The sequence below is a fragment of the Chiloscyllium plagiosum genome, chromosome 28 (genome assembly GCF_004010195.1).
Source record: "Chiloscyllium plagiosum isolate BGI_BamShark_2017 chromosome 28, ASM401019v2, whole genome shotgun sequence".
In the NCBI taxonomy this organism is placed as follows: Eukaryota; Metazoa; Chordata; class Chondrichthyes; order Orectolobiformes; family Hemiscylliidae; genus Chiloscyllium; species Chiloscyllium plagiosum.
The window spans coordinates 8794065-8821335 of NC_057737.1; the positions used below are offsets into that span (position 1 = coordinate 8794065).

Sequence of the window (27271 nt, forward strand, 5' to 3'; positions counted from 1 at the left end):
AGCATGGAAACAGACCCTTCAGTCCAACCCGTCCATGCCGACCAGATATCCCATACCAATCTAGTCCCACCTGCTAGCACCCGGCCCATATCCCTCCAAACCCTTCCTATTCATATACCCATCCAGATGCCTCTTAAATGTTGCAATTGTACCAGTCTCCACTTCCTCTGGCAGCTCATTCCATACACGTACCACCCTCTGCGTGAAAACGTTGCCCCTTAGGTCTCTTTTAAAAGGCATCTGGATGGGTATCTGACTAGGAAGGGTTTAGCGGGATATGGGCCGGGTGCTGGAAGGTGGGACTAGATTGGATTGGGATATCTGGTCGGCATGGACATGTTGGACCGAAGGGTCTGGTTCTGTGCTGTACATCGCTATGACTCTAAGTCGCACCAAACACGAAACATGAACTCTGTGTTTCTCTCTCTACACAGATATTGCCTGAGCTGCTGAGTTTCTCATGCATTCTCTCTGTGTTCATTTGGAAGGACATAAGCTGAAAGTAGTCAAAGCAAATTCACTTCTTGCTCATTAACAACCTTGCTTATGATTTTCTGACATCCTTCCAATGTTTTGAGAACAAGATATGTCGCCTGTATTGTTTTCTCTCTCTCTCTCTCTCTGTCTCTCTCTCTCTATGTCTCTCTCTCTGTCTCTCTCTCTCTCAGGAGCCTCTTGGATTCCCACAGAGACATTTTACACTGCCCCTCAACTCTTCCAATTTCCATGAAGTTTATTGCTGCAGCCCATTTCCTGGATCTCGCGCAAATGACCCACCATTGTTTCTAAAAATAATACACTTGGTGTGAAGAAAAAAGAAAACTCCAAAACATGCAAAACTCAAAAAATGTTTAGAAACACTCCCGTCACAATTCCCTCCCTGTCACTTTAACTGATTTGCACCGATTAACAGCGTTCACTAATGCATTTCACAAAGAATGTTTCTCAATTACTTTTCACACCTCAGAGTAACAAGGGCAAAGCTAAAAGGACCATAAAACCCACTGGGCACATTGTTGTTCCCAGGTTCACATGGTCTCTGACCCGACTGATTTCATTCAAATTTACTCACACAGCAAACTTGGAAGACTGTGCTTTTCTCAAATAGCAGATGTGGAGCATGCCACAAGCGCACACGCTCCACTCCGGGAAGGACTGTTTCTTTGAATGGATGCTTTTCATGGTTATTGCTAAACCAAGATTAGGGATTGGCAGGAAGGAGGTGTCCTGTGGACTCTGCACCGATTCGCAAATTCGCCAAGGACAGGGACACACAAACAGCGGGTTACTGCGCTGTGTTCCAATTCCGTTTAGAGACAGGCCTGCATTCCATTAGCACCTGTCACAACCTCGAGGCATCCCATAAGTGTCCTTCCGAAGTGTAACGCCTGTTGCCATATCAGACACACAAGCTGGTGGAGATGAGGATTATCAGATCAGCCAGAATTGCTGGGGGGTGGGTTGGGGCGACGTCCCAGTGTTACTATCACTGGCCAGTTATGCCACAGACCCAGGTAATGTCCTGGGGACCTGGGTTTGAATCCCACCATGGCAGATGGCGCAATCCAATTTTCTTTTAAAAATCGCATCAAATAGCGGAGTTGGTTCAATGGGCTGAATGTCCTACTCCTCCTATGTCTTATGGTTATACAGCGCAGCAAGCTCCCACAAACAGTAGTGGGATATTGATGAGGTAATCCTGTTGCTTTGGTCTGGTCGAGTGAGGGATAAACAGGAGGCAGGTTACCAGGGAGAACTGTCCTTGTAAGGTGCAGCATGGGTTCTATTCCATTGAACTGACAGGGACAGATACAGTTCAATCTCTGGATGCACCTCTGACAGTGCAGCATTCCTCTGCACCGCATGGGAAATGACAGCGGAGAATTTTCTGCTTATGAGCCTGTGACCACCTGACAAAAACCTAATTTCATTTACAAAATACCGTGCAAGAACTGTAACAAACACTACATTGGACAAACAGGCAGAAAACTAGCCACCAGGATACATCAACATCAACCAGCCACAAAACGACACGACCCACTCTCACTAGTATCCTTACAAACGGATGAGGAAGGACACCACTTCGACTGGGCCAACACATCTATCCTAGTACCAGCCAAACAGAGACACACACGAGAATTCCTAGAAGCATGGCATTCCAACGGGAACTCTATCAACAAACACATCGAGTTAGATCCCATCTACCACCTCCTGAGAAAAAGAACAGGACATGACATCACCACAGGAAATGACATAATCAACCCAAAGAAACCTAAACATCTAAATAGAAAGCAGGAATCATCAACAGTGCTTCGCCAGGAGGCCCACTGAAGATGTTACCTAGTAGGGTGACGAAACGTCTGGAAATGAACCTTCCAGCTCAGTGAGCAAACCTGTATCCATGATTTCAATTATTTTCAAATGCATCAAGGACAGGGCAACGGAGAGAAAAATGTTACCATCCAGTGACCTTACAAATTTTTAGCCTTTATTAGAGCCTTTTTGGTTGCAACATTGCAAAACCATATCATGTTTAAGATGAGAGGGGAAAGAATTAAAAGGGACATAAGGGGCCAAATTTTCGCACAGATGGTGGTGCGTGAATGGAATGAAATGCCAGAAGAAGTGGTAGAGATGGGTACAATTACAACATTTGGACAGGTATATGGATAGGAAGAGTTTAGAGGAATATGGGCCAAATGCAGGCAAATGGGACTAGCTCTGTTTGGGATACCTGGTCAGCATGGACGAGTTGGACCGAAGGGTCTGTTTCTATGCTGTATGACTCTATGTCAGAGGGTCATTAACAAAGAGAATGCTAGTATGGCTACGCAAGGATGTTGGTAAATTTGAAAAGGAGAACACAACCAATGATATTTTAGGAACCACTGCTGTATCAGAACAAGACAGACAGGAATGTTTCTTCCCATTTAGGGAACACTTCAGTGGTCTAGAACATTCAGCCTCCAATCTTCAGGTAAGCATCCTCCAAGAAGGCCTTCGAGATATACAACAACACAGAATCACTGAGCAGAAACTGATAGCCAAGTTCTGTACCCATGAACAGACTCAACTGTGACCTTGGGTTCATATCACGCTACATGTGACCTCATCACACTGTCCTGTATCTGTAAAATCTTCCTCACCATCCCTGTTTTGACAGCATCACCTTAATAACTTGTTATGATCTCCCTACCTTCATTAGTTTGGATAGTTTTGGATTACTTGTTACTTTGGTTAAATCCTTGAAACGCGATTCTTATACCCACCACGTTATTCCAGTTGTTTGGTTTGTCTCCAGCACTACCTTATTAATAACGTTTTGTAATTATCTCTCTGACTCAACTAATCAAAATATAGGTCATCCCTCCAGCTGTTGACACTTTACTCACACGGTCTGACACCTTTGATCACCTAGGAGAAAGTGAGGACTGCAGATGCTGGAGATCAGTGTCGAGAGTGTGGTGCTGGAAAAGCACAGCCGCTCAGGCAGCATCCGAGGAGCAGGAGGCTCATTCCTGATGAAGGGCTTGTCACAAAGCTAGTCCCTTTTTTTCGAAAAGCTGGTCCTTGGCTCAAGGAGACCCTGTCCTTGGTTTTTTTCAGAGGGGCAATAAACCAGGCCGGGCTCCAATCAGTCTGGTTTGGTACAGAAATGAAAAGGATTGTGACAGGTCTTTTGTTTATATGTAAACACAAGAGACTTCAGGCCAACGTGGTCATGCTTTAGAAGTGACCAGCATAAACAGAGAGGAGTGGTCAGCTCTCTAGCCGAGCTGATCAGTTTTCGTTCAGTCTTGAACTGGTTGGAAGTTCAACAGGGAGCTGTGTGGAAACTCTCTCTCTTTTCTGCACTTCAACTTCAACCTGTAAGCGTGTGTTCCATTTATATTCGTTTTTAAAAGGAGTTTGCATTTTCGGATTGTTGTGTATATTCAGAACAGCATAATTAAGTCTAGCTGGGCGGTTGAGTTCTGTAAGGGTTCATCATGTAATTTTGTGAACAAATTTTTGTCTGTTTTAAATTCTAGGAGTCAACCTAGCTATCTTTCTCCGGGTAATTTTCAATGTATTCTTACCGAAATAAATTGCAAAGTTAGAGTCTGGACTGCCTGCTTAAGAATGTTTTCAGTGGTCTGGCCTCGTCCATAACATTTGCTCGAAACATCGATTCTCCTGCTGCTCAGATGCTGCCTGACCTGCTGTGCTTTTCCAGCAACACACTCTCAGGTTTGATCACCTGCAGAGATGTACTGTTCGGCGCTCCACTCACACCATTTACGTGACCTTTTAATCTCTCTGATTATAAATTCTGTGCCTCTGCGCATTCCTTCACTTCACCTGATGAAGGGGCAGCGCCCCTAAAGCTTGTGATTTCAAATAAACCTGTCAGACTGTAACCTGCTGTCGTGTGCCTTTTGATCTTGTCCACTCCAGTCCAACACCAGCACCTCTAATCGAGATAAGGAGAGAGACAGAGCATAAAACTGTCCCATGTAGTGGCACTGGAAGAATAAAGTTGGGTTAGGGGAGTTAGCATTGGCCATCCTTTATCTGTCTGTACTGCTGTGAAAACACAGCTCAGATGACAGAGTCATAAACAGCAGGTACCGTATACACATCATTCTTTCCCGTTTGAGATTGAAACAACTCCCAAATATCAGGAGGACAATATAACTGCACGGGGCATTAGTTTTACCAGCAGTAATGTCATGCTCCTTAACTAAAGTAAATCCACAAGCAGTGACCTCTCCCCAGCCCCTCACCAAAGCTACCCACTGTGAATTTGGCTAGGATTAAGTGACTGTAACTAGCATTGCCCCAGGGACTGGCTCGAATGCTGCTGGCTCCCATTCAAAGTGCAGGAAGGATTCAGACAGGGCACTTGCAGAGCAGCAGCATGGACTAGGCCCGTTCTCTAATCTCCAGTGCTTTTGGGTAGTGCCGTGCTGTATTAATCATTGCATTCCCCCAGCTAGTCGGGCCAGTTGATGAGTTTGACTGGAAGCATCCTGAGAGATTGCACCAATTTATATGTAAATCAGGAACACAGTTGAGAGAGGATTTTACTAAATCAGAGCCATAACCTCAGTTGTTCATTTGCATATTAACTATTGAAAACATTCCAATTTTAATTTCTTGAAGACCAGTTGCCTGGCGCATATTAGACCCGCTCGGAGTCCTTTTAGGGAGACCAGAATACAAAGCGTCAACAACATCACTTTTAAGCAGCTGTCTCCACCCACAGAGTTGCTCAGAAGAACGTAAAAAAGAGAGAATTGTTGTCTGTTGTGGCACCAACAACTGGGAACTTGTGGTCAGTGTAGAAAGCAGCCCCAATCCTCTTTCCTACTGATTTAAAACAAAGCTAATCAACCCAGAATTAAACAGAAATCACAGCCCTCTGTAACAGAGGTGAACATTACAAAAGGAAACTTAAACATTTAAGTTAGAATGTCATCTTGCATAAATCCATCTGGATGGCACGGTGGCTCAGTGGTTAGCCCTGCTGCCTCACAGCGCCAGGGACTCAGATTCAATTCCAGCCTCGGGCGACTGTCTGTGTGGAGTTAGCACATTCTCCCCGTGTCTGCGTGGGTTTCCTCCGGGTGCTCCGGTTTCCTCCCACAGTCCCAAGATGTGCAGATCAGGTGAATTGGCCATGCTAAATTGCATATTGTGTTCAGAGATGTGTAAGTTAGCCACAGGGAAATGCAGAGTTATAAGGTAGGGAGATGGTCTACGTGGGTTATTCTTTGGAGAGTTGGTGTGGACAGACTGACTGGTCTGTTTCCACACTCTAGGGATTCTATGTTATCAATCTGTTCAGAGAGGTTATCACGCACCTCTGGAGTAGGGGAATTTGAATGTTCCCCCTCATGGCTCAGAGATAGAGACATTACCACTACATCACTAAAGCCCCAAAATGTAATTTTGGTGAGGCTAAGCAGCTGCCTAATTAGCTGTGGTAATTGGACCTCATTGAGTCTTAATGAGAAATGGTTCTAAACTGAGCAAGCTGCAGTTTATTGCATGATGACAATAGAGACAGGTTAGATTGATTGATCAGGCTTCATCTCAAAGACTCTCAGGAGCCAAGAGATGACGCTTCTGTCTCCTTTGTAGCCTCAAGCATGATTGCTCCTTCTCCAGAGACATCATCAGGTCGGGAGGACCTTAATGCAGCTTCAGCATTAACCCTTTCAGAACCATGACTCTATATGAGAATAAAGGAAGTAAAACGAGGAACTTGGATTTCTATAGCACCTTGCATGCCCTCAGGCTGCTCTCTAGGGCTTTACAGCTGATCAAGCAATTTTGAAATATAGAAAATGTAGCTGACATTTATGTGTGGCAAGATCCCATCACCAACAATGAAATAAAATGACCAGAATGTTGATTTTGTATTGGTGTCAATTAAGGACTTACTATTGGGGGAAGAAAGAGTAAAGAGACCTTGGAATGCAGGCTCATAGCTCCTTGAAAGTGGAGTCGCAGGTAGATAGGATAGTGAAGGAGGCGTTTGGTATGCTTTCCTTTATTAGTCAGAGCGGAGAAAGTGAGGTCTGCAGATGCTGGAGATCAAAGTTGAAACTTTATTGCTGGAACAGCACAGCGGGTCAGGCAGCATCCAGGGAACAGGAGATTCGACGTTTAGGGCACAGGCCCTTCTTCACAGGCCCTTCTCCTGTTCCCTGGATGCTGCCTGACCTGCTGTGCTGTTCCAGCAATAAAGTTTCAACTTTATTAGTCAGAGCATTGACTAGGAGTTGGGAGATCATGTTGAGGACATTGGTTTGACCACTTTTGGAATACTGTGTGCAATTCTGGTCTCCCTGCTATAGGAAGGATGTTGTGAAATTTGAAAGGGTTCAGAAAAGATTTACAAGGATGTTGCCAGGGTTGGGGGGGTTTGAGCTATAGGGAGAGGTTGAATAGGCTGGAGTTGTCTGCCCTAGAGCGTTGGAGGCTGAGGGGTGACCTTGTAGAGGTTCATAAGATCATGAGGAGCATGGATAGGGTGAATAGCCAAGATATTTTCCCCAGGGGAGGGGAATCCAAAACCAGAGGGCACTGGTTTCAGATGAGAGGGGAAAGATTTAAAAGGGAACTAAGGGACAACCTTTTCCCTTACGTGTGTGGAATGAGTTGCCAGAGGAAGTGGTGGAGGCTGGTACAATTACAACATTTAAAGGGCATCTGGATGGGTACATGAATAGGAAGGGTTTCGAGGGATATGGACCAAAGGCTGGCAAATGGGGCTAGATTAGGTTAGGATACCTGGTCGGCATGGATGAGATGGACAGAAGGGTCTGTTGCCGTGCTGTACAGCTCTATGATTCTGTAACTGGGGTAACTCCCCTCTGCTTGTCCAAATACTGTCACGGGATCAGTCAAGTCCATCATGGAGAGCAGACGGTTAAATGTCTTGTCTGAAAGGACAGAGTATCTGACATTGTAGCATTCCCCCAGCCCTGGGGCACAGGTTATTATGGAGATGACCCCACTTTCTACAGCAATCCTGTCCCAGCTGAAGTCTGCAAGGAACAAGGTTGGGAAAGTGAAGATTGAGTCATTATGAACCATTTTAACACAGGCAAACATGAGGCAGGGTTTAAACCCACTACACCACCGTTTTCAGCTACATACGAAGGATAAAGCGCAATAAACCCAGACTTATTTCAAGGCAACTGGAGGCATTTATACACCTTTACCCAAAGCCCCAAAACATTTCACATGAACGTTACCAGATGCAACACAGCTTGGCATGGAAACTGCTCTGCCCTAGACTGAAAGAAATTATGGAGAGTTGTGAACACGGCCCAGTCCGTCACACAAACCAGTCTCCTATCCACTGACTCCATCTACACTTCCCGCTGTGTCGGGAAAGCTACCAATGGAATCAAAGACCCCTCCCACCCCAGTTATACTCCCTCCCACCCTCTTCTGTCTGGCAGAAGATGCTAAGGTTTGAAAGCATGACCAACAGATTCAAGAGCACTTCCTTCCCCGCTGTTATCAGACTTTTGAATGGATCTCTCACATATTAGAGTTGATCTTTCTCTACAAACTCTCTGTAGCTGTAACACTGTATTCTCTGTCCATTATTCTGATGTGCTTATATAAGGTATGATTTGCCTGGTTAGCATGTGAAACAATATTTTTCACTGGAACTCAATACATGTGACAGTAAGAAATCAAATCAAATCAAATCACAAATAGTTGCCACTCAGCTACATCATGGGAAATTAGGACAGGCGACCAACTCAGTCAACGAGTTAGAGTTTAAAAGGGAAGGAGGGAGAATGAGAGAGAGAGATGGAGAGCTTTCAAGAGGGAATTCTTCTGTTAAAGGCACTAGGCACCAACAATGGGCAGAAGCTCAGACACAGACAGAGCTTCCAGAGAGTGGCAGGTAACAGTGGTTACAACCATAGAGTCATCCATGCTAACCAGGTTTCCCAAACTAAACTAGCCCAATTTGATTTGGCCCACATTTCTCCAAACCTTTCCAATTCATGTACCTGTCCAAGTGTCTTTAAATATTGTAACTGTACATCTACCACTTCCTCTGGCATTTCATTCCACACACGAATCACCCTCTGGGTGAAAAAGTTGCCCCTCAATTCCTTTTTAAATCTTTCTCCTCTCACCTTAAAAAATATGCTCTCTCGTTTTGAAATCCCCCACCCTAGGAAAAACACATTGGTTATTCACCTTCTCTATGCCCCTCATGATGTTATAAACCTCCACAAGGTCACCCCTCAGCCTCCTGTGCCCCAGTGAAAAAAGTCCCAGCCTATCCGACCTCTCCTTATGACTCAAACCAAGGCCATGGCTAGGATTGAGGAGCAAACCCAGAACTATGCGGAGTGTCTCAGACTGGCTGGTTACAGTTTGCTGAAGCGACAGATGTCTGAAAAATCCTTTCACTAATTTAAAGAGAGAGGTGAGGTTGCTATGTGACAAGAATCAATTAAGTAACCATTGCTTAGCTCATAACTCCACATGCAGCAGGAAGGAATGGGAACATTCCTGATGATACAACGCAAATAACCGCTCTGCTTGCATAGAATGCTTACCCTTCACAAAAGGGAAATACCATAGACATAGTAGGCCATTCAGCCCATCACATCTGCTCTGATATTCAACATGATTGTGGCTGATCTGATAATTTTCAAATCCATTTTCCTGCCTTTTGCCACAGCGCTTGTTTCAAGAAAGGCAGTTTGACCCTTTCCGTCCCCACGGAGATCATTTTCCGGAGGGATTCACTTCCCCGACTGTCAGTTTCGCAGATTCATGGCCTACTCTCAAGGCTGTTGCCTGTGGCCACCTGTAGGCCATTCTGAGGAGGCGAGCAGATGCAAGGGACTCAAGAACTAGGAGCAGAAGTTGGCCGCTCAGCCCCTTCAGTCAGCTCTCCCCTTCAAGATGAGTGCTGCTTATCCGACAGTGGCCTCAACCCCAATTTCCTTTCTAACCCCCAAACACCTGGACTCCATTGTCAGTCAGAAATCCATCCAGCCAGCCCTTCATAGATTCAAAGATCCACTGCTCTCTGGAGTATTGAATCCTGAAGACCAATGACCCTCACAGAAAAGAAAATTACTTTTCGTTGGCATCTCATCTGGGAGGATGCCGTTTTTGTTTTAAAAGTGTTGTGCCACCCATATTCTCTCAAGACCTAAAAGGTACAATTTACAACTCCAATTGTGCCCTCCCCCTTGCTTGGGGGGCGGGGGTTGACAACTGGGTTAAATGAATTGCTGAAGGTTTCACCACATGACTTCCTGTCTCCAATCACCCCATTGTACCCTCCCACCATGCTGACACAAACACCCCCATACACACACACACACACACACACACACACGTGTCCACTTGGTACAACATCATCCCTCACCCGCTAGTATGCAAACAGACACTTACGTTACCTGACTGCCAGTCAGAGTGCTCTTTAATCCCATCTTCAAATCTTTTTGCAATGATTATAATACTCTTTATTTTTAAGTGAGTGCCACCTTTGGTTCACCAAGCAACAACCCACGCCTCACAGTTTGAAAGCATCGGGCTCGAGACCCACATCAGAAATGGAGCACAGAAAGATCAAGTTTGACACTGCAGTGCAGTGCTGAGCATGTGCTGCACTGTCAAAGGCACTGTCTGGCAGTTCAGATGTTGTATCGAGGTCCCGCAGAATCATACAGTACAGAAGAGGCCTGGTCTGTACCCCCAGAGGTACACTACACCTTATCTACACTCACCCGCGGTAGGCTTGTGGCCAAGAATGTTATGAGAATTCAAGCGCACATCCAAGTACAATTTGAAGGTTCTGAGGTTTCTTGCCTCAACTACCCTCCCAGGCAGTGCATTCCAGGTTCTCACCATCCGCTGGGTGAAAGGAGATTTCCTCAAATCCCCTCTAAACCTCCTGCCTATCACTATAAAAGGATGCCCCCTTGTTATTGACTCTTTGACTAAGGGGAACAGCTGCTTCCTGTCCATATACACCTCAAATCAGGTCCCCCCAGCATTCTCTGCTCTAAAGACACAACTCCAATTTATCCAGCCTCTCTTCAGAGCTAAACTGTTTCATCCCAGGCTAACATCCTGGTGAATCTCTTCAGCAGCCCCTCCAGTGCATCTGTCTGCTTGGTCAGATGTTCAAGACCAGGCAGTTAAATCCCACCTAACCCCCAACCACCTTCAATGGTCTGATCAACATTTAGTCCTCAATCAACATCATCCTGGGTGGCCTGGTGGCTCAGTGGCTAGCATTGCTCGGGACCCAGGTTCGATCCCAGCCTCTGGTGACTGCCTGGGTGAAGTTTGTACATTCTCCCCGGGTCTGTGTAGGTTCCCTCCTATAGTCCAAAGATGTGCAGGTTAGGTAGACTGGCTGTGCCAAATTGGCCATAGTGTCCAGGGATGTGGAGGTTAGGTGGATTAGCCATGGGAAATTCAGGGTTGTGGGAATGGGACTCAGTGGGATGCTCTTTGGAGGGTTGGTGTAGGCTGAATGGCCTCATTTCCCACTGTAGGAGTTCTATGAAAATAAAATGACCATTACCCCAGTGCCTTTTAGATGAGAATCCTACAGTGTGGGAATAGACCCTTCAGCCCAACAAGTCTACACTGACCTTCCACAGATCCATTTCCCTCTGACAAATACACCTAACACTACGGGCAATTTAGTGTGGCCAATTCACCCGACCTGCACATCTTTGGGCTGTGGGAGGAAACTGGAGCACACAGGGGAAACTCACACAGACATGGGGAGAATGTCTGTGTGAGTTTGTACAGTCGCCTGAGGCTGGAATCAAACCTGGGTCCCTAGTGCTGTGAGGCAGCAGTGTTAACCACTGAGTCACCGTGCCAACTGTGTGCAACCTTTCTATGTGTAAATTGGCTGTCACACTTCCTACAACGCCGAGATGTTTCACTGGCTCAGGGTGCTTTGCGATATCCTAGTGCTTGATCTTCATTCATGGAGACTTCAAGAAAACCTAGAATGGTGTCAGCTCTACACTCAGAGGGAGTTGCTGCCTTTTCTTTGTTTGCTTTTTTTTAAAAACAGGGTCAGGTCAGGACTGAGCAGGCACACGCCTGATATACGGCTTTGGTTGGGTTGGATTTGGCATGAGATTGGCTGTGGTGGGTGGACCATTAAAACACGTCCCTCCCTCCCTCCCTCCCTTTTTATGGGAGAGACAGTCAGCATCAAAACTCATCTGCAAACAATTTGGCTCCCAGTCAAAAACAAAAATCGAGAAATGCTGGAGGATAAATTCACAAAACCTCATCCCCCAGCAACACAGCGCTGCTTGGCTGGCTCCTAACATTCCAGAAGAAAACAGAACGGCTTGATGGAGGGATGCACACCCTCTGGTTAAATCAGAAGAAATTGTGAAAGTAGGAACACCCTTTCTGGCTGTCTAACAATTAGGACAGGACCTAATTGTAGGCAGCACCAATTGGATCAACTGAGACTTGGAAAAGCTCAAGTCTTTAGCATCTGCTCTCCATTGGTGGGTTCCCTTTACACTCAGGCAGAGCAATTGTTGGGTCCTGTGCTGTACCTCATTGTTGCAGTTCCATTATATTGCCGCGGCACGGTGGCTCAGTGGTTAGCACTGCTGCCTCACAGTGCCAGGGCCCTGGGTTCAATTCCAGCCTTGGATGACTGACTGTGTGAAGTTTGCATATTCTCCCTGTGTCTGCGTGGGTTTCCTCCCACAGTCACAAAGATGTGCAGGTCAGGTGGATTGGCCATGCTAAATTGTCCGTCGTGTTAGGTGCATTAGTCAGAGGGGAATGGGTCTGGGTGGGTTACTCTTCGGAGGGTCGGTGTGGACTTGTTGGGCCGAAGAGCCGGTTTCCACACTGTAGGGAATCTAATCTAATATATCGAGCTGGGTGGATTTGAGTAGAGACACAGATCACTCACGGTCACATTGAATGCTGAATGGTCTCCTCCTGTCCTTACTCTGAGGGAGGGCCAGGGTTAACCTAGTGGTAATATCACTGGGTTAATCATCCTGAGGCCCAGGCTCTCACTCTGGGACAATGTGTTTAAACCATACCATGGCAGCTGGTAAAAGCTAAACTCAGTTCACAAATCTGGAACTGACAACCAATCCCAGTGTAGGACAACTGTCAGTAATTGTAAAATAAACAACCTGGTTTCCTCTGTGCTGGTCAGGGAAGGAAATCTGCTGTCCTTACCCCTTCTGGCCACACATGACTCCAGATCCACAGCAATGTGATGGGCTATCAGCATCCCTCTGGAGTGGCCTTGCAAGCCACTCATTTGAAGGTTAACCCACAGGTTCAGTTGACGGTTAGGAAGGCAAATGTAATGTTAACATTCATTTCAAGAGGACTAGAATACAAGCGCAGGGAGGTACTGCTGTGGCTGTATAAGGGGCTGGTCGTGTTAGGAATATTGTGAGTGGTCTTGAGCCCCGTATCCAAGGAAGGGATCCAGAGGAGGGTCACAAGCATCATCCTGGCGAATGAAGGGCTTGTCAAATGAGGAGCAACTGAGGACTCTGGGTCTGTACTCGATGGAGTTTAGAAGAATGATGGGGGGTTTCTGATTGAAACTCACTGAGAGGCCTGGACAGAGTGGATGTGGAGACAATGTTTCCATGAGGGCACAGCCTCGGAGTGAAGGGACAACCCTTTAGAACTGAGATGAGGAGGAATTTCTTCAGCCAGAGGGTGGGGAAATCTGTGGAATTTATTGTTGCAGAGGGCTGTGGAGGCCAAGTCATTGGGTCTGTTTAAGACACAGATAGATAGGTTCTTGATTGGTAAAAGGATCAAGGTTACAGTGAGAAGGCAGGAGGGGTGGGGTTGAGAAACTCCAGCCATGATCAAATGGCAGAGCAGTATTGATGGGCTGAATGGCCTAAATCTGCTCCTATGTTTTGTGGTGTTATGGTCTTCTTCAGAACTCTGCTGAGTTTCATTTGCACTTTCTGGTTTTGTTTCAGATTTTCAGCACCTGCAGTTCTTTCTTTTAATGTTCCGATAACATGGGTCCAAATTCCACTATGGCAGATGGTGAAACTTGAATTCAGTACAATTAAAGAAAAAGGAAAACTTGTGCAATGGTGACATTGGATGTGGAAAAAACCTATTTGGTTCACAAATGGGTGTTAGGGAAGCAAATCTGCCACCCTTATCTGGACTGGCCTCCATGTGACTCCAGACCCACAGACTCCAGACTTTTAGCTGCCCTCTGGGGCAATTAGGGATGGGCCATTCACTAAAGATCCTCAGACCTTCCCTTCTAAACCCAAGACCACTTCCATCTAGAAGGATAAGGGGTGGCAGATACATGGGAACACCACCCCCTGCAAGTTCCATTCCATGCCCCTCCCCATCCTGACTTGGAACTGTACTGCCATCCTTTATTGTCACTGGGTGAAATTCCGGGAATTCGTGAAGGACTTTGTGGGTCAACCCACAGCACGTAGACTGCAGCGGTTCAAGAAGGCAGCTCATCCCCACCTTCTCAACGTGCAACTAGGGACGGGCAATAAATATTGGTCCAGCCAGCGGCACCCCTGTCCCACGAGCAAATAAATAAATGCTGGTCTGACCAATGATGCCAACATCTCATAACCAAAAAACATTTACCTGAGCCAAGTGTCGCAGTAATTTAAGTGTTGAAGTGTGTCAGTTCACAAAGAACAGGGACAGAGTTACCAGTTGATCAGCTTGACAGCCCGTGGACTAGTCGGATATTGATGCACTTTTGTGGCAGGTCTATGGGGAAAGCTGGGATGTGGGGAAGGAGCAAGCTCAAAGTGGCTTTGAAAAATGGACTCTCTGCTTAAGCAAATAAAGCTGGCACTTTCACAGCAATTTGTCGCATGTCTCGCAATGCTTCCTGCACAATGACCTGCGGAGGAAAACACAACAGCTACTCTGTACGCAAAGTTCGATGAGATCAGTAACGCCTGTTCATCCTGCCTGCATCTGTTTTCAGTGGGTACTTTGTGTGAAATAACTGCTGAAAAGCAAATTAGGAACAGAATTTCATGCAGAAATAATTCTGCAGAGATAGGGCAATTCAATATGGCTGGTCTTCCTCTAGTGACTACAGTGCAGAGTCCACATAGGACTCCTCCTAGTCAGCATTTCGGAAATCTAGATCAGAACCTGACAAGTAGATCTGTAGAACTTACTGTTATGACAGGATTAAAATTGTATAGGATGGGTTAAAGGGAAAGGGTTAAAATTATAACAGTGCAGGATAGGGTAAGGGAAAGGGTTAAAATTATACAGTGCAGGGTAGGGGAAGGGGTTAAAATTATAACTCCACCCTCTGCATGCCCCTCAAAATGCTACACACCCTCAGGTACCCTCCCTGTTCCAAAAAAATCCCAAGCTTATCCAGCCTCTCTTCCTAGGGTGCAGGGTAAGGGAAAGGGTTAAAATTATAACAGTGCAGGATGGGGAAAGGGAAAGCGTTAAAAGTGTGAGATGGTAAGGGGGTGGGTTAAAATTAGAGCAGTGCAGCATGGGTAAGTTAACCATTTGTTCGTGATTAATTTTGGCTTGTAAACTAAATGATTGACAATGAAATCTGTTGCTGGGTCCCGTTATGTTTGGCATTTAGCAAATAGCAGCTAATTCTGAGCAGTACTGACCCAGCAGCATTGTGCTGATAGCACCGTGCACTCAGCCTGTGGCAATGAAGAGACTTCAGGGGCTTTCTGTTTCAAGGCCCACTGTTACTAATCAGTCGCACAAGTTGCTGCAGTGTCTTTAATTTGACTGTTCGGATCGCGTGGAAGAGAGGTGATGATCAGTGTGGCATCATTTCACAGACTTAATAGACCCTGCACCTTGGTGGTGTTGTATCAGAGGTGTGCAAGACCAGTCTTGGGGTAATTCCCCGGCAGTATTAACTGTTACTGAGCAGGGAATATCACAGCCTCTATCCCAGCTCTGCGTTGGTTCCCACCCTGCACTGTTATAATTTTAACCCTTTCCCTTTCCCCTAACCTGCACTGTTATAATTTTAACCCTTCGCCCCCCCGCACTGTTATAATTTTAACCCTTTCCCTTACCCTGCACCCTAGGAAGAGAGGCTGGATAAGCTTGGGATTTTTTTGGAACAGGGAGGGTACCTGAGGGTGTGTAGCATTTTGAGGGGCATGCAGAGGGTGGATAAACGGCAGCTATTCCCCTTGGGTGAAGAGTCAGTAACAAGGGGATGTCATTTAAGGTGAAGGGCAAGAGGTTTCGAGGGGATTTGAGAGAAATAAAATGCGTCCGGGGTGGGGGGATCTGGAATGCGCGATCTGGGACAATAGTTGACGGGGGAATTCTCACAACCTTTTAAAAAGTACATAGAGTCATAGAGCTGCCCTTCGGCCCATCTCATCCATGCTGACCGGATATTTGAAATTAAGATTATCCCTTGAAACCAGGGGTGGAGAACCTGCAGCCTTAAGGCCATTGTGTGTGGCCTTTTGAATGAATCCAAATTTTGCTGAATAAATCTTTTATTTTTTATTAATAAGTTTTATTTCATCCTTTATTTATTTTTATTTTAATCTTAAAATGAATGTATTTAAAATACCAGAGAGTAAAAGAAAATTCAACGAAATAATCCTCACAGACTGACCACCACAATTTTAAAAAATGTGAATTTTGAAGTTTCTTGGATGCAGCCTTACTAGATTACAACTGACATAATGCGGCCTTCCAACATGAAAAGGTTCCCTACTCATATACCCATCCAGATGCTTTTTAAATGTTCTCATTGCACCAGCCTCCACCACTTCACTTGAGGTGTCATAAAATCAGGGGTAAGGGCCAGGTGTTGGAAAAGTGGGACTTGAGCAGATTTAGTGTATTATTGGCCGTACAGACTCAATGGGCTGAAGGGCCTCTTTTGGGCCTCTATCATCCTGAATTCCTTGCATGTGTTCCCCTTGCTCTTGCGATGAGTTATGGAGGTGTGAGGCTACGAGGCACAGCCAGTGACAGGTTTGAACTGAAACCTTGTGTTCCATTGAACTCGCTTGGGAACCAGGGAAAATGTGTATCACATTGATCACTCGTATGATTGTTTCCAGAGGTATCTTGTTAGTGCTGAGTCATCACATATTAGAGTGAAGCACGCGCTTCAGTAGAATGAACTCCAAATTCCCTTCGTGATCATAGAATCCCTGCAGTGTGGAAACAGGCCCTTCAGCCCAACAAGTCCACCGGAGAGTAACCCACCCTCGCTGCCTCTCCCCATCTTCCCTCCTTTAAGATGCCCCTCAAAAGCTAGTTCTTGTTGACCAAGCTTCAGGTCATCTCTCCCTCATATCACCTCCTTTGGCTGAGTGTTTCTTTTTGATCAGATGATGCCTCGACGGGAGAGATGACCTGAAGGGACGGGACACTAAGAGCGCTACACCAATGCGAGTTGTTGATGTCGCGGAATGACATCTGCATTTTCTGAAGCAGGTTGGCTCAGTCTCAACTTGCCCTGGTTCCTACTCCCACCTCACTTGACGGGAAGGGTCCCATTCATTCTGGCTCACAGCATGGACTACAAAGGCCCATCAGACAAAATCCACAGTGCGCACCCTCTCCAGCCATTCCTGTAGCCAGCTTCAGGTTGCTGTTAGTGAACAACTAGTGCAGAACCTGTGACAACTCCCAAACAAATCTGACGATAACTCTTTAGCCCTGTGACCAGGAAGACACGTGTGTTTTGAGTGGATCTTTCAGACTGCAAGTTTTGAAAGTCTGGCAGAGTAATGCCAAGGTTGGAGGATTTGAGCTACAGGGAGAGGCTGAACAGGCTGGGGCTGGAGCGTCGGAGGCTGAAGGGGTGACCTTATAGAGGTTTACAAAGTTATGAGGGGCATGGATAGGATAAATAGACAAAGTCTTTTCCCTGGTGTGGGGGAGTCCAAAACTAGAGGGCATAGGTTTAGGGTGAGAGGGGAAAGATATAAAAGAGAACTAAGGGGCAACTTTTTCACACAGAGGGTGGTACGGGTATGGAATGAACTGCCAGAGGAAGTGGTGGAGGCTGGTACTAATGCAACATTTAAGAGGCATCTGGATGGATATATGAAAAGAGAGGGTTTGGAGGGATATGGGCCGGGTGCTGGCAGGTGGGACTAGGTTGGGTTGGGATATCTGATCGGCGTGGACGGGTTGGACCAAAGGGTCTGTTTCCATGCTGTACATCTCTATGACCCTATGACTCTAAGATACTGAGAGAAGTGTCACCATTGGCTGTAAAGTCTAGAATTAGGGCCACAGTGGGGAAGTGAGAACGTGGAACTTTAGAACTAGATTTATTGTCACGTGTGCTTGAATTACAAAATTACAGGAGTACAGTGAAGTGTCTACAATATCGCCAACACACATGCCATATTAGGTACAAAGTAACTAGATATAAAAAATAGAGAAAATAAAGAAAAAGGGTTACACTGCTTTTTGATATAGATAGTGTACGCCAGGAAAATAAGAAATAAAGCTAAAAAGACAGACATTACAGTCTTTCTATAAGGGCTCCCACATGGTCTGACTGGGCTCCACAGGTTCCCATCCAGTAGCCATCTTGGCTCCCAGCCAGCCAGCTGCCATTTTAGAATCCTGATGAGGAGAAACATCTTCACCCAGAAGGTAATGCATCACCGGAATTTTCTACCCAGAGGACTGTGGATGCTCAGACTTTGAGTCCATTACAGATTGCGTTGGTTAGATATTCCTGATGAAGAGCTTATGCTCGAAACGTCGACTCTCCTCCTCCTCGGATGCTGCCTGACCAGCTGTGCTTTTCCAGCGCCACACCTTTTGGCTGTGGTGGTTAGATAGTTAGGTGCTGAGGGAATTGAGGGAGATTCTGGAATTCCCTCCCTAAGGGCATTGTGGGTCTACCCACAACAGGTGGACCGCAGTGGTTCAAGAGGGTAACTCATCCCCACCTTCTCAAGGGGCAATTAGGGACGGGCAATAAAAGCTGGACCAACCAGTGACACCTATATGAATAAAACAAAAAATATGGGAAAAGCTGGAGTCGGGGGTAGATGGTGGGATTAAGCTGGATTTGATGCAGAAATTCAGGCACAGTCTTGAATGGGCTTTGGATCAACTCCTACTCCTGTTTCTTATGTCTGTGTGGAACTCGGAGGCTTTCCATTCCTTCAGCACATTGGCACGGTAACATGACTATTCCAGTTCAGAGGCACCTTAGCTCAAAACAACACTACAGCTAGCTCCCCAAGCTGACTGTGACACCAGTGCATGGTAAAGGAAAGGGAAGTCAGCTCTGTTAGGTGCCCACTGTTTTTGGACCTCCACTCTCTTCCCTCAGAGAACAAAGGTTCAAGGTAGATTAACTTGATAAGGGATGGCATGGTGGCTCAGTGGTTAGCACTGCTGCCTCACAGCGCCAGGGACCTGGGTTCAATTCCAGCCTCGGGTGACTGTCTGTGTGGAGTTTGCACATTCTCCCCGTGTCTGCGTGGGTTTCCAGCGGGTGCCCCGGTTTCCTCCCACAGTCCAAAGATGTGCAGATTAGATGGATTGGCCATGGGAAATTGCCCATAGTATGCAGTCTAGGTGGATGAGATTCAATAAGTGTGGTGCTGGAAAAGCACAGCCAGTCGGGACCACACAGGATCAATGTCAATTTCACCAGTTTCCTGATCTCCCCTCCTCCAACTCCACATCACCCTACCTGTCCATCTTCTATCCCACCTATCCACTCCACCCTCTGCTCCGACCTATCACCATCACTCACTCCTATCTACCTATCACATTTCCAGCTACCTTCCCGCAGCCCCTCCCATTTATCTCTCAGGCCCCTTCTTCCCTCTCCATTCCTAATGAAGAGTTCATGCTTGAAATGTTGACTCTCCTGCTCCTCAGATACTGCCTGACCAGCTGTGTTTTTCCAGCACCTGCAGTCCTCACTTTCTCGTAGACGAGATGGATGAGCCATAGGAAATGCAGAGTTACGGGGATAGGGTAGGGGAATGTGGGTGTGGATGGGATGCTGTCGGAGGTTCGGTGTGGACGCAATGGGCCGAATAGCCTGCCTCCATGCTGTAGGGGTTCTGTGAACTTGATCATTTCCACTTCTAGGTAACCAGATTGTTTCTGTTTGGAGACGATGTTGTACACCTCAGGAGAAGCTGGGACTTGAACTTGGTTCAGAGTTTGGGACTGCACCACAAGAGCCCCAATAGTGAACACAGCTATCCTACTGAATGCTAACCAATTCTGAGCCAGATATATAGCATCCTCTCCCTGGGATTGACTGTACTGGATTTCCAACCTGGCATATTCTGAACTATCGGTGGGAATTGTGCCAAATATTTACTCCCAGAGTGCAGCAAGCTTTTGTCTCGATGCCTGGACTGCTGTGTAAAACGAGCTGCGTGTGACTTCTCTCTGGTCTTTACCTACACTGTTCCCACAAGTTGGTCACTATTTGTGGAAATCACCTTGATGCCACTGCTATCGGGGCCTCTGACGGACCATTTTTAACACAGGAGCAAGGAAGCAATGGAAGGCTTATGTCAGTGTCCCAGCCTCTGAGCTTGCAGCTCTGGATTCAAGACCCACTCCTGCCCTTGATGGTTAAGGAAGGTTGTGTGTTTCGGAAATGGCATTGCTTATTTTGCAGCTGTCATGACTGCCTTTTGTGAGAATGTTCCCGATGACTGGAGAGTTCAGAACCAGGGGCTACAGTCTGAGGATATAGTGTGGGCCATTTAAGACTGAGATGAGGAGGAATGTCTTCACTCAGAGGGTGGGCAGCCTGTGGAATTCTGTGCCACAGAAAGTGGTTATCATAGGATATCCCTACAGTGTGGAACCAGGCCCTTCGACCCAACAAGTCCATACTGATCCTCCGCAAAGTAACCCACTCAGGCACATTCCCCTACCCTATTACTCTACATTTAGTCCTGACTAAAGCACCTAATCAACATGCCCCTGAACACGACAGACAATTTAGCACGGCCAATTCACCCAACCTGCACATCCGTGGACTGTGGGAGGAAACCGGAGCACCCAGAGGAAACCCATGCAGACACGAGGAGAATGTGCAAACTCCACACAGACAGTCGGACAAGGCTGGAATTGAACCTGGCTCCCTGGCGCTGTGAGGCAGCAGTGCTAGCCACCGTGCCACCCCATAGTTAAGACCAAACATTGAATGTTTTAAAGAAAGTGTCAGAAATAGTTCTTAGAGCGAAAGAGATCAAAGGGTATGGGGAGAAATCAGGAACAGGGCATTGACTGAATGATCAGCCGTGGTCATATTGAATGACGGAGCAGGCTCAAAGGGCTGAATGGCCTGTATTTCCTATTTTCTACATTGCAGTGGATTCACATTCAGCAGCTTGTGCTGTTCTAGATCTCTGAGTGTCTGCAGCTGACTGTATGACCGTTTCTGTCCTGAGAGCTCCGTAAAGGGGGATTCGCAGTGAGTCCAAACAGACTATTGGCCGGCACATCCTTCCAATGAACCAATAGCAGGCAGTAATTGCAGGGGAGGCTCCTGATTGGCCATTCCTTGATGTGGAATGGGGCTCATCAGGATGAAGTCTCTGGCATCAGGCTGTAGTGACCTGTTCCAGGAAAGAACAAGTTACAGAGAACTGGCCAAAGTATGTGCTTCAGTGACCTGGTGGCCCCTTCAAGCACAGGAAGTCTCTTAACTGAAAGAAGCAACTGACTGACATAACAAATGCGCCTTCAGAAATTTCCACCACCTGCAGTACTTTGCTTTTCTGTCGTTTTATACTAATTCAGGTGGTTTGACAGTTTAATAGGCTGCAGTTTCCTGTCTAACAGCTTGTCATGGATGCTAATTAGGATAAGAGCATGCATCAGAAAATCTTTCTGTGAGGGGAGTTCATTGTAATTGTATTGAGTCTGTATTTTGGACAAGTGTGTCTCCATCTCTTGGAACCTGCTGTTGTGACATTGGTAAATGGAGTTACTTAATGTAACGTGTAAATGTGGTAAATTCATCAATTCCAAGTCCCTGCAGATTTGAGCCAAGGGATTTAACAAGCTGACAGCTGCCACTTGCAGCCTGACATTAATAAATATACACCCGTGAATTTGCCAGTGATCACAATGAGGACCCTTGGCAGCTGCCTAAGGATATGCCATCCTCAATTTAAATCCTCTTGGGGCAGATTGAGGATGAAAGAGGAATGGGGTCAAAAGTTAAAAGGGGTGAGAAGTCAGTGGTACAAGCCTTTGAGATGGTTGCTTCAGCGTTCTCTTTATTGCTCCTGTTTTCCCTTGGGTGTTCTCCTCCTTTGCCTTCCCCACCCCCCTTCCCATGCTCCTTCTCCTCTTCAGCCCTCCCTCTGGTTTTCTCACCCTTCTCTACATCACCCACCACCAAGGGGGAAAGTGACAGCCTACTGGTATAATCATAGAATCCCGATAGTGTGGAAATGGGCCCTTCGGCCCAACAAGTCCACACTGACCCTCTGAAGAGTAACCCACCCAGACCCATTCCACTACCTTATTATCCCATATTTACCCCTGACTAATGCACTTAACCTCCACATCCCTGAACACTATGGGGCAATTTCCCATGGCCAATTCACCTAACCAACACATCTTTGGATTGGGTGAGGAAACCGGAGCACCCGGAGGAAACCCACGCAGATTCAGGGAGAGTGTGCAAACTCCACACAGACAGTCGCCTGAGGCTGGAATCAAACCCAGGTCCCTGGCGCTTTGAGGCAGCAGTGCTAACCACTGAGCCACTCTGCCTCTCCTTGTCACTGGAATGTTAATCCTATACAGCTCTGGCTGTCTACAGCAAGGTGCTGGAGCAGTCCCACCAACGCAACCAGTGCAAGACCCTGTGAATCCACTGGGAAAGCAGATGCACCAACATCAGTGTCCTCGACCAGGCCAACCTCCCCCAGCATCGAGGCACTGGCCCTGCCTTTTTTCGGCTGCGATGGGCTAAGCACGCCGTCCCCATGATCGATACGACACTCCCCAGGTAGGTGCTCTACTCCCAGCTCCCAGAGAGCGGGGCGGGGGGGGGGGGGGGGGGGGGGGGGGCCCAGGTGGAAAGAGGAAGTGCCTCAGGGATACCCTCAAGGCCTCACTGGGTGAAGTGCAGCATCCCCACTGACACCTGGGAATCACTGGCCCGAGATTGTGCAAAGTGGAGGAGGAGCATCCGGGAAGGTGTCAAGCACCTTGAGACTTGTCGTTGGAAAAAATTGGAAGCCGGATGGAAACAACGTAAGAAACGCACGGCCACACTAACGCCTCAGCCATTCCCTTCTTACGACCACCACCAAGTGTAACCGAGCCTGTGGGAGCCCCATCGGTCTGTCCAGCCACCTACAGACTCACCCTGAGAGTGGAAGAGAGTCATCCTCTTCTGCGAGGGGCCGCCAATGAAGGAATGAATGAATCCAGAGACCCAGCTAGTGTTCTGGGGACTGAAACCTTTCACTCTATGGATGCTGCCTGACCTGCTGTGCTTTAGGCAGAAGTGGATACTGCAGACGCTGGAGATTAAAGTCAGTTCCTGATGAAGGGCTTTTGCTCAAAACGTCGATTTTCCAGCTCCTCAGATGCTGCCTGACCTGCTGTGCTTTTCCAGCACCACTCTAATCCTGACTGTAATATCCAGCACCTGCAGTACCCAGTTCTGCCTGCTGTGCTTTATCCAGCTTCACATCTGTTGACTGTGGCTTCCACCATCTGCAATCCTTACTGCCTACAGCACAGAGGGAGTTGCCAGTACTCAACCATGAATCGCAGAAAGCTAGCGTCCAAGTTCAGCAGGTCATGGGGGAAGGCAAATTTAATGCTGACCTTCATTTCAAGGGCAATGGTGTGTAAAAGCGGAGAGATTTTGCTAAAACTATGTAAGATACTAGTCTGTTGAAGTAGGAATGCTGTTTTGAGCCCTTTATAAGGAAATATATTCTGCCATTGGAGACAGTACAGTGATATCTGGTATGGAGGACTGACTTAATAAGGCGAGGTTGAGTATGTTGGACCTGTATTTGTTGGCATATTGAAGAATGAGGGGCGACCATATTGAAACACACAAGATACCTCGAGATCTTCACAGGGTAGCTGTGGTGAGGTTGTTTCCCCTTGTGGGCAAGTCTATGACCAGAGAGCATCATCTCAGAGTAAAGGGTCAGAGATGAGGAGGAATTTCTCCTCTCCGAGGGGAAGGAATCTGTGGAATTAATTACCACAGAGGGCTGTCAAGATTGGGTCATGACCTGTACTCAAGACTGAGGTAGATTTTTAATCAGTAAGGGAATCAAAAGTTATGGGGAAACGGCAGGAACCACAGATTATGGAATCAGCCATGGTCTCATTGACTGGCTGAGCAGACTCGATGGACCAAATGACCCACTTCTGCTCCTCGTAGCGGCAGTGAAAGGGTTAAATCTGGCAGAGTGGGGTCCCATTCTCAAGCACATCTGCTTTCCATCCTCTTGCTCGGGGGGAGCGGGGGGTGCGATTAGTGGCAGCAAGAAGAAATGGTTCTCAGTTTATGTGAACAGTCCTTTTCTTTCAGTGCCCACTCCCCAGTGCAGTGCGCACAGGTTTTCAAAGGAGTTTGTTCAACAAGGAAGGGGTTGGTACCCACGGAGTTGCCTACCTGAGACTTGCAGATAGTGAACTGTGTTAGTAACTGCAGCAATGTGGGCTGCATCTGGACTCTCAGGATTCTTCCAAGCACATTAGGCCTTTAGGGTGGAGTGGTGGTGTTGTTCCTTCGAGCACTACTTCCTGAGAGAAAATGATTTTCCGTGGGATTAATTATTTTGTTGCCTCTTTCCCTTCCAACTGTAGTTCAGAAACACCCGTTGCCTGAAGGATGAAGCAAATTGTTCAACAACCTTTCTGTATTTGGACAGACCTTGGCTCAAAACCAGGCCTCACTGTGGTGTTTGAAGTTGTCAGTCATCATGGGAACATTTTTCTTTAACAGGATGCAGCCTTTGCAGGCCAGGCTGGTATTTATTGTCCATCCCTAATTGCCCAGAGGACATTTCTGTGGGTCTGGAGTCACAGGTAGGCCAGACCAGGTAGGAGCTTCCTTCCCTAATGGGGATAAATGAACCAGATATGAGTTTGCAACAATCATTAAGTTCCTAATTTGCAATCCTTAGTCAATAACAATTTATGGAGTTCAAATTCCACAGGATTTGAACCTGCATCCCAACAACATTACTAGGGTGTCTGGACTAATAGTCTAGCGCTAACACCACTAGGTCATCACCTCCCCTCGCCAGCAGAGCCTTGACCTTCCATCAGTCTTGGGCTGCTGACTGGGCTCCATCCTCTCAGCAGACGGAATCATCTTTAAGATTCTCTGTTCCAGAGGGTTGGCCATTTTTAACTGTCAGCTTTATACCAGATGGATTTGAAATTTCTTAATGCGTTTTCGCTCCAGATCTGGGTGTGTTGGGAATTACAGTTGCCAGCAAGGACTTCCTGGAACTGTTGGCAACGACTGCCCATTGGCACTCACCGTGGGATTGGAAACCATACAAGACCTCCAGCCTCTCAACCACCCCACTCCCATACACTCTCCATTCGCCACCCAATCATGGTGCCCATTCTCACACGGCACCAGGTGCCAAAAGATCTGCAGATCTTCCCTTCAAGTGGAAAGTGACATTCACGCCACACAAATACCAGGCAATGACCATCTCCAATAAGAGACAGTGTAATCACCGCCCCTTGACATTCAGTGGTGTTACTGTCACCAAATCCTCCAACATCCACATCCTGAGGTTGGCCATTGACCAGAAATTCAGCTGGACTCACCACATAAACGCAGTGATAACAAGAGCAGGTCCAAGGCTAGGAATACTGCAGCAAGTCACTCACCTCCTGACTCCCCAAAGCATGCCCACCATCTACAAGGCACAAATCGGGAGTGTGATGGAATACTCCCCACTTGCCTGGATGGGTGCACCTCCAACAGCACTCAAGAAACATCCAGGACAAAGCAGCCCACTTGCTTGGCACCACATCCACTCCCTCCACCACCCACACTCAGTAGCAGTAGTGTATTCCATTTGCACCCATCCTGCCTTGGAAATAAAGTGCCATTACATCACTGCCGCTGGGTCTGTACCTGGGAATTCTCTCTCCAAGGGTCTACCTACAACACAAGGACTGCAGCGGTTCAAGAAGGCAGCTCACTACCACCGTCTAGAGGGCAAACAGGAACGGGCAATACATGCTGACTGGGCAGCAACACCTATGTCCACAAGAGAATGCAAAGAGAAGCCAAGCATCATAAAGACCATGACAGAGAGTTGCAATCCTGAAAATGCCATCCTCAAATCATGAGACAGGACCTCACTTTCCTGCACTGGTCAGAATGAAATGGAGCCTTTGTGGCCCCTTCAAAGACTTTAACCTTCAGGCAAACAGCCCCGCCCTCTCCAATGATAAAACATAACGTTGTTGTGGAGATTTGGGAATTGGCAAATCCAACCTGTTTACAACGCACCTGTCATATGCTGAGGTCTGTCGCGACCTGGACCTCCTGGCCAGAGGGTAGGGACCCGACCACTGCACCACAAGATCCACTTTTGCACATTAGCCTGGACCTGTGGATTATTATTCATCACCATGAATGCTACCCCATCACCTCACCAACCAGCATGAACCCAATGCAGAAGCTGCTCAGTAAAGGCAGTGAGGGATGGCCAACACGTGCCTGCAGTGCCCATATCCCATGAACAAATACCTGTGCTGCCGAATTTCCACAGGAGGCTGTGAGGATGTGTCAGGGCGAGGTAGGCCCAAAAAGTATTGGCCGCTCAGTTGTGGGCATTGTAGCTGCACGAGAAAATAATATAGAAGATCCAGACAGTTATTTTACTGCCAGAAATCTCTCAAAGGAAAATGGAGCTTGCGTTCTCGAGGCAGGTTGCTGTGAATTGGAGACTATTTAGGCAAGTCCATTTCCTGATACATTCCACTTGAGACTTTATGTGCTCCAGCTTTGCTTTGAACGTGAGTCATTTTGTGCAGTTACTTGTAAATTTGTAAACATTTGAACATTTGTAGATGTTTCTGTATTTGTACTTATGAGCAAAGTTGGGTTTAACTTAACCTCATTAAAAGTGAATGTTAGGAGATGCCATCTATAATGTATTCTTCAGGTAGAGATTAGCTCAGTTGGCTGGACGGATGGTTTGCAGTGTTGAATGCTATTAGCAGCATGGATTCGATTCCTGCCCTGGCTGAGATTACCATGATAGATTCTCCTTCTTGATCTCTCCTCTCCCCTGAAGTGTACTGACCCTCAGGCTAAATCTGTCATCTCTCTCTCTCTCTGATGCGACTCAACTATGGTGACTTTACCCTTCACGTCTGGAAGTGTAATGGGCGCAGATTCGAACTGAGGCATTTGAGACGGTGTCAGGTAACTGTGTGGGCAGAAACAATATACAAGAGTATAGGGGGGGAACAGGGGATTGGCATGAGGTATTGATGCTTGTTTGAAGAGCAGGTACAGTTACATGGGCCAAATGGCCTCCCTGTAATAATTCCGTGATGTGGTCAGTGAGCATGCCCAGCATCCTGGATTAGCCGGTTCATTTTTGCTTTGATTTGATTTACTATTGTTACATGTACCTAGGTATAGTGAAACATTTTGTTTTGTGTGCAGTACAGGAAGATCATACATACAAGATGCATTAAGGTAATAGAACAGAGCGAGCAATACAATGTTACAGCTGCAGAG

At 46.9% G+C, this 27271-nt stretch overlaps 1 protein-coding gene across 4 annotated transcripts in view; it reads left to right on the forward strand.

Moving 5' to 3' along the window:
- The window catches only part of nxn (nucleoredoxin), a 227311-nt gene that overhangs the window by 124206 nt on the left and 75834 nt on the right, over window positions 1-27271 (forward strand). The window contains exon 1 of one of the 4 annotated variants that reach the window (XM_043718208.1): window positions 15024-15041. The exons of the other annotated variants lie outside the window; for them this stretch is intronic. Coding sequence (XP_043574143.1) covers window positions 15038-15041 — 4 coding nt within the window. The 5' untranslated portion in view covers window positions 15024-15037. Of the gene's footprint in view, window positions 1-15023; window positions 15042-27271 lie in introns of those variants that run through there. 4 annotated transcript variants of the gene reach the window in all.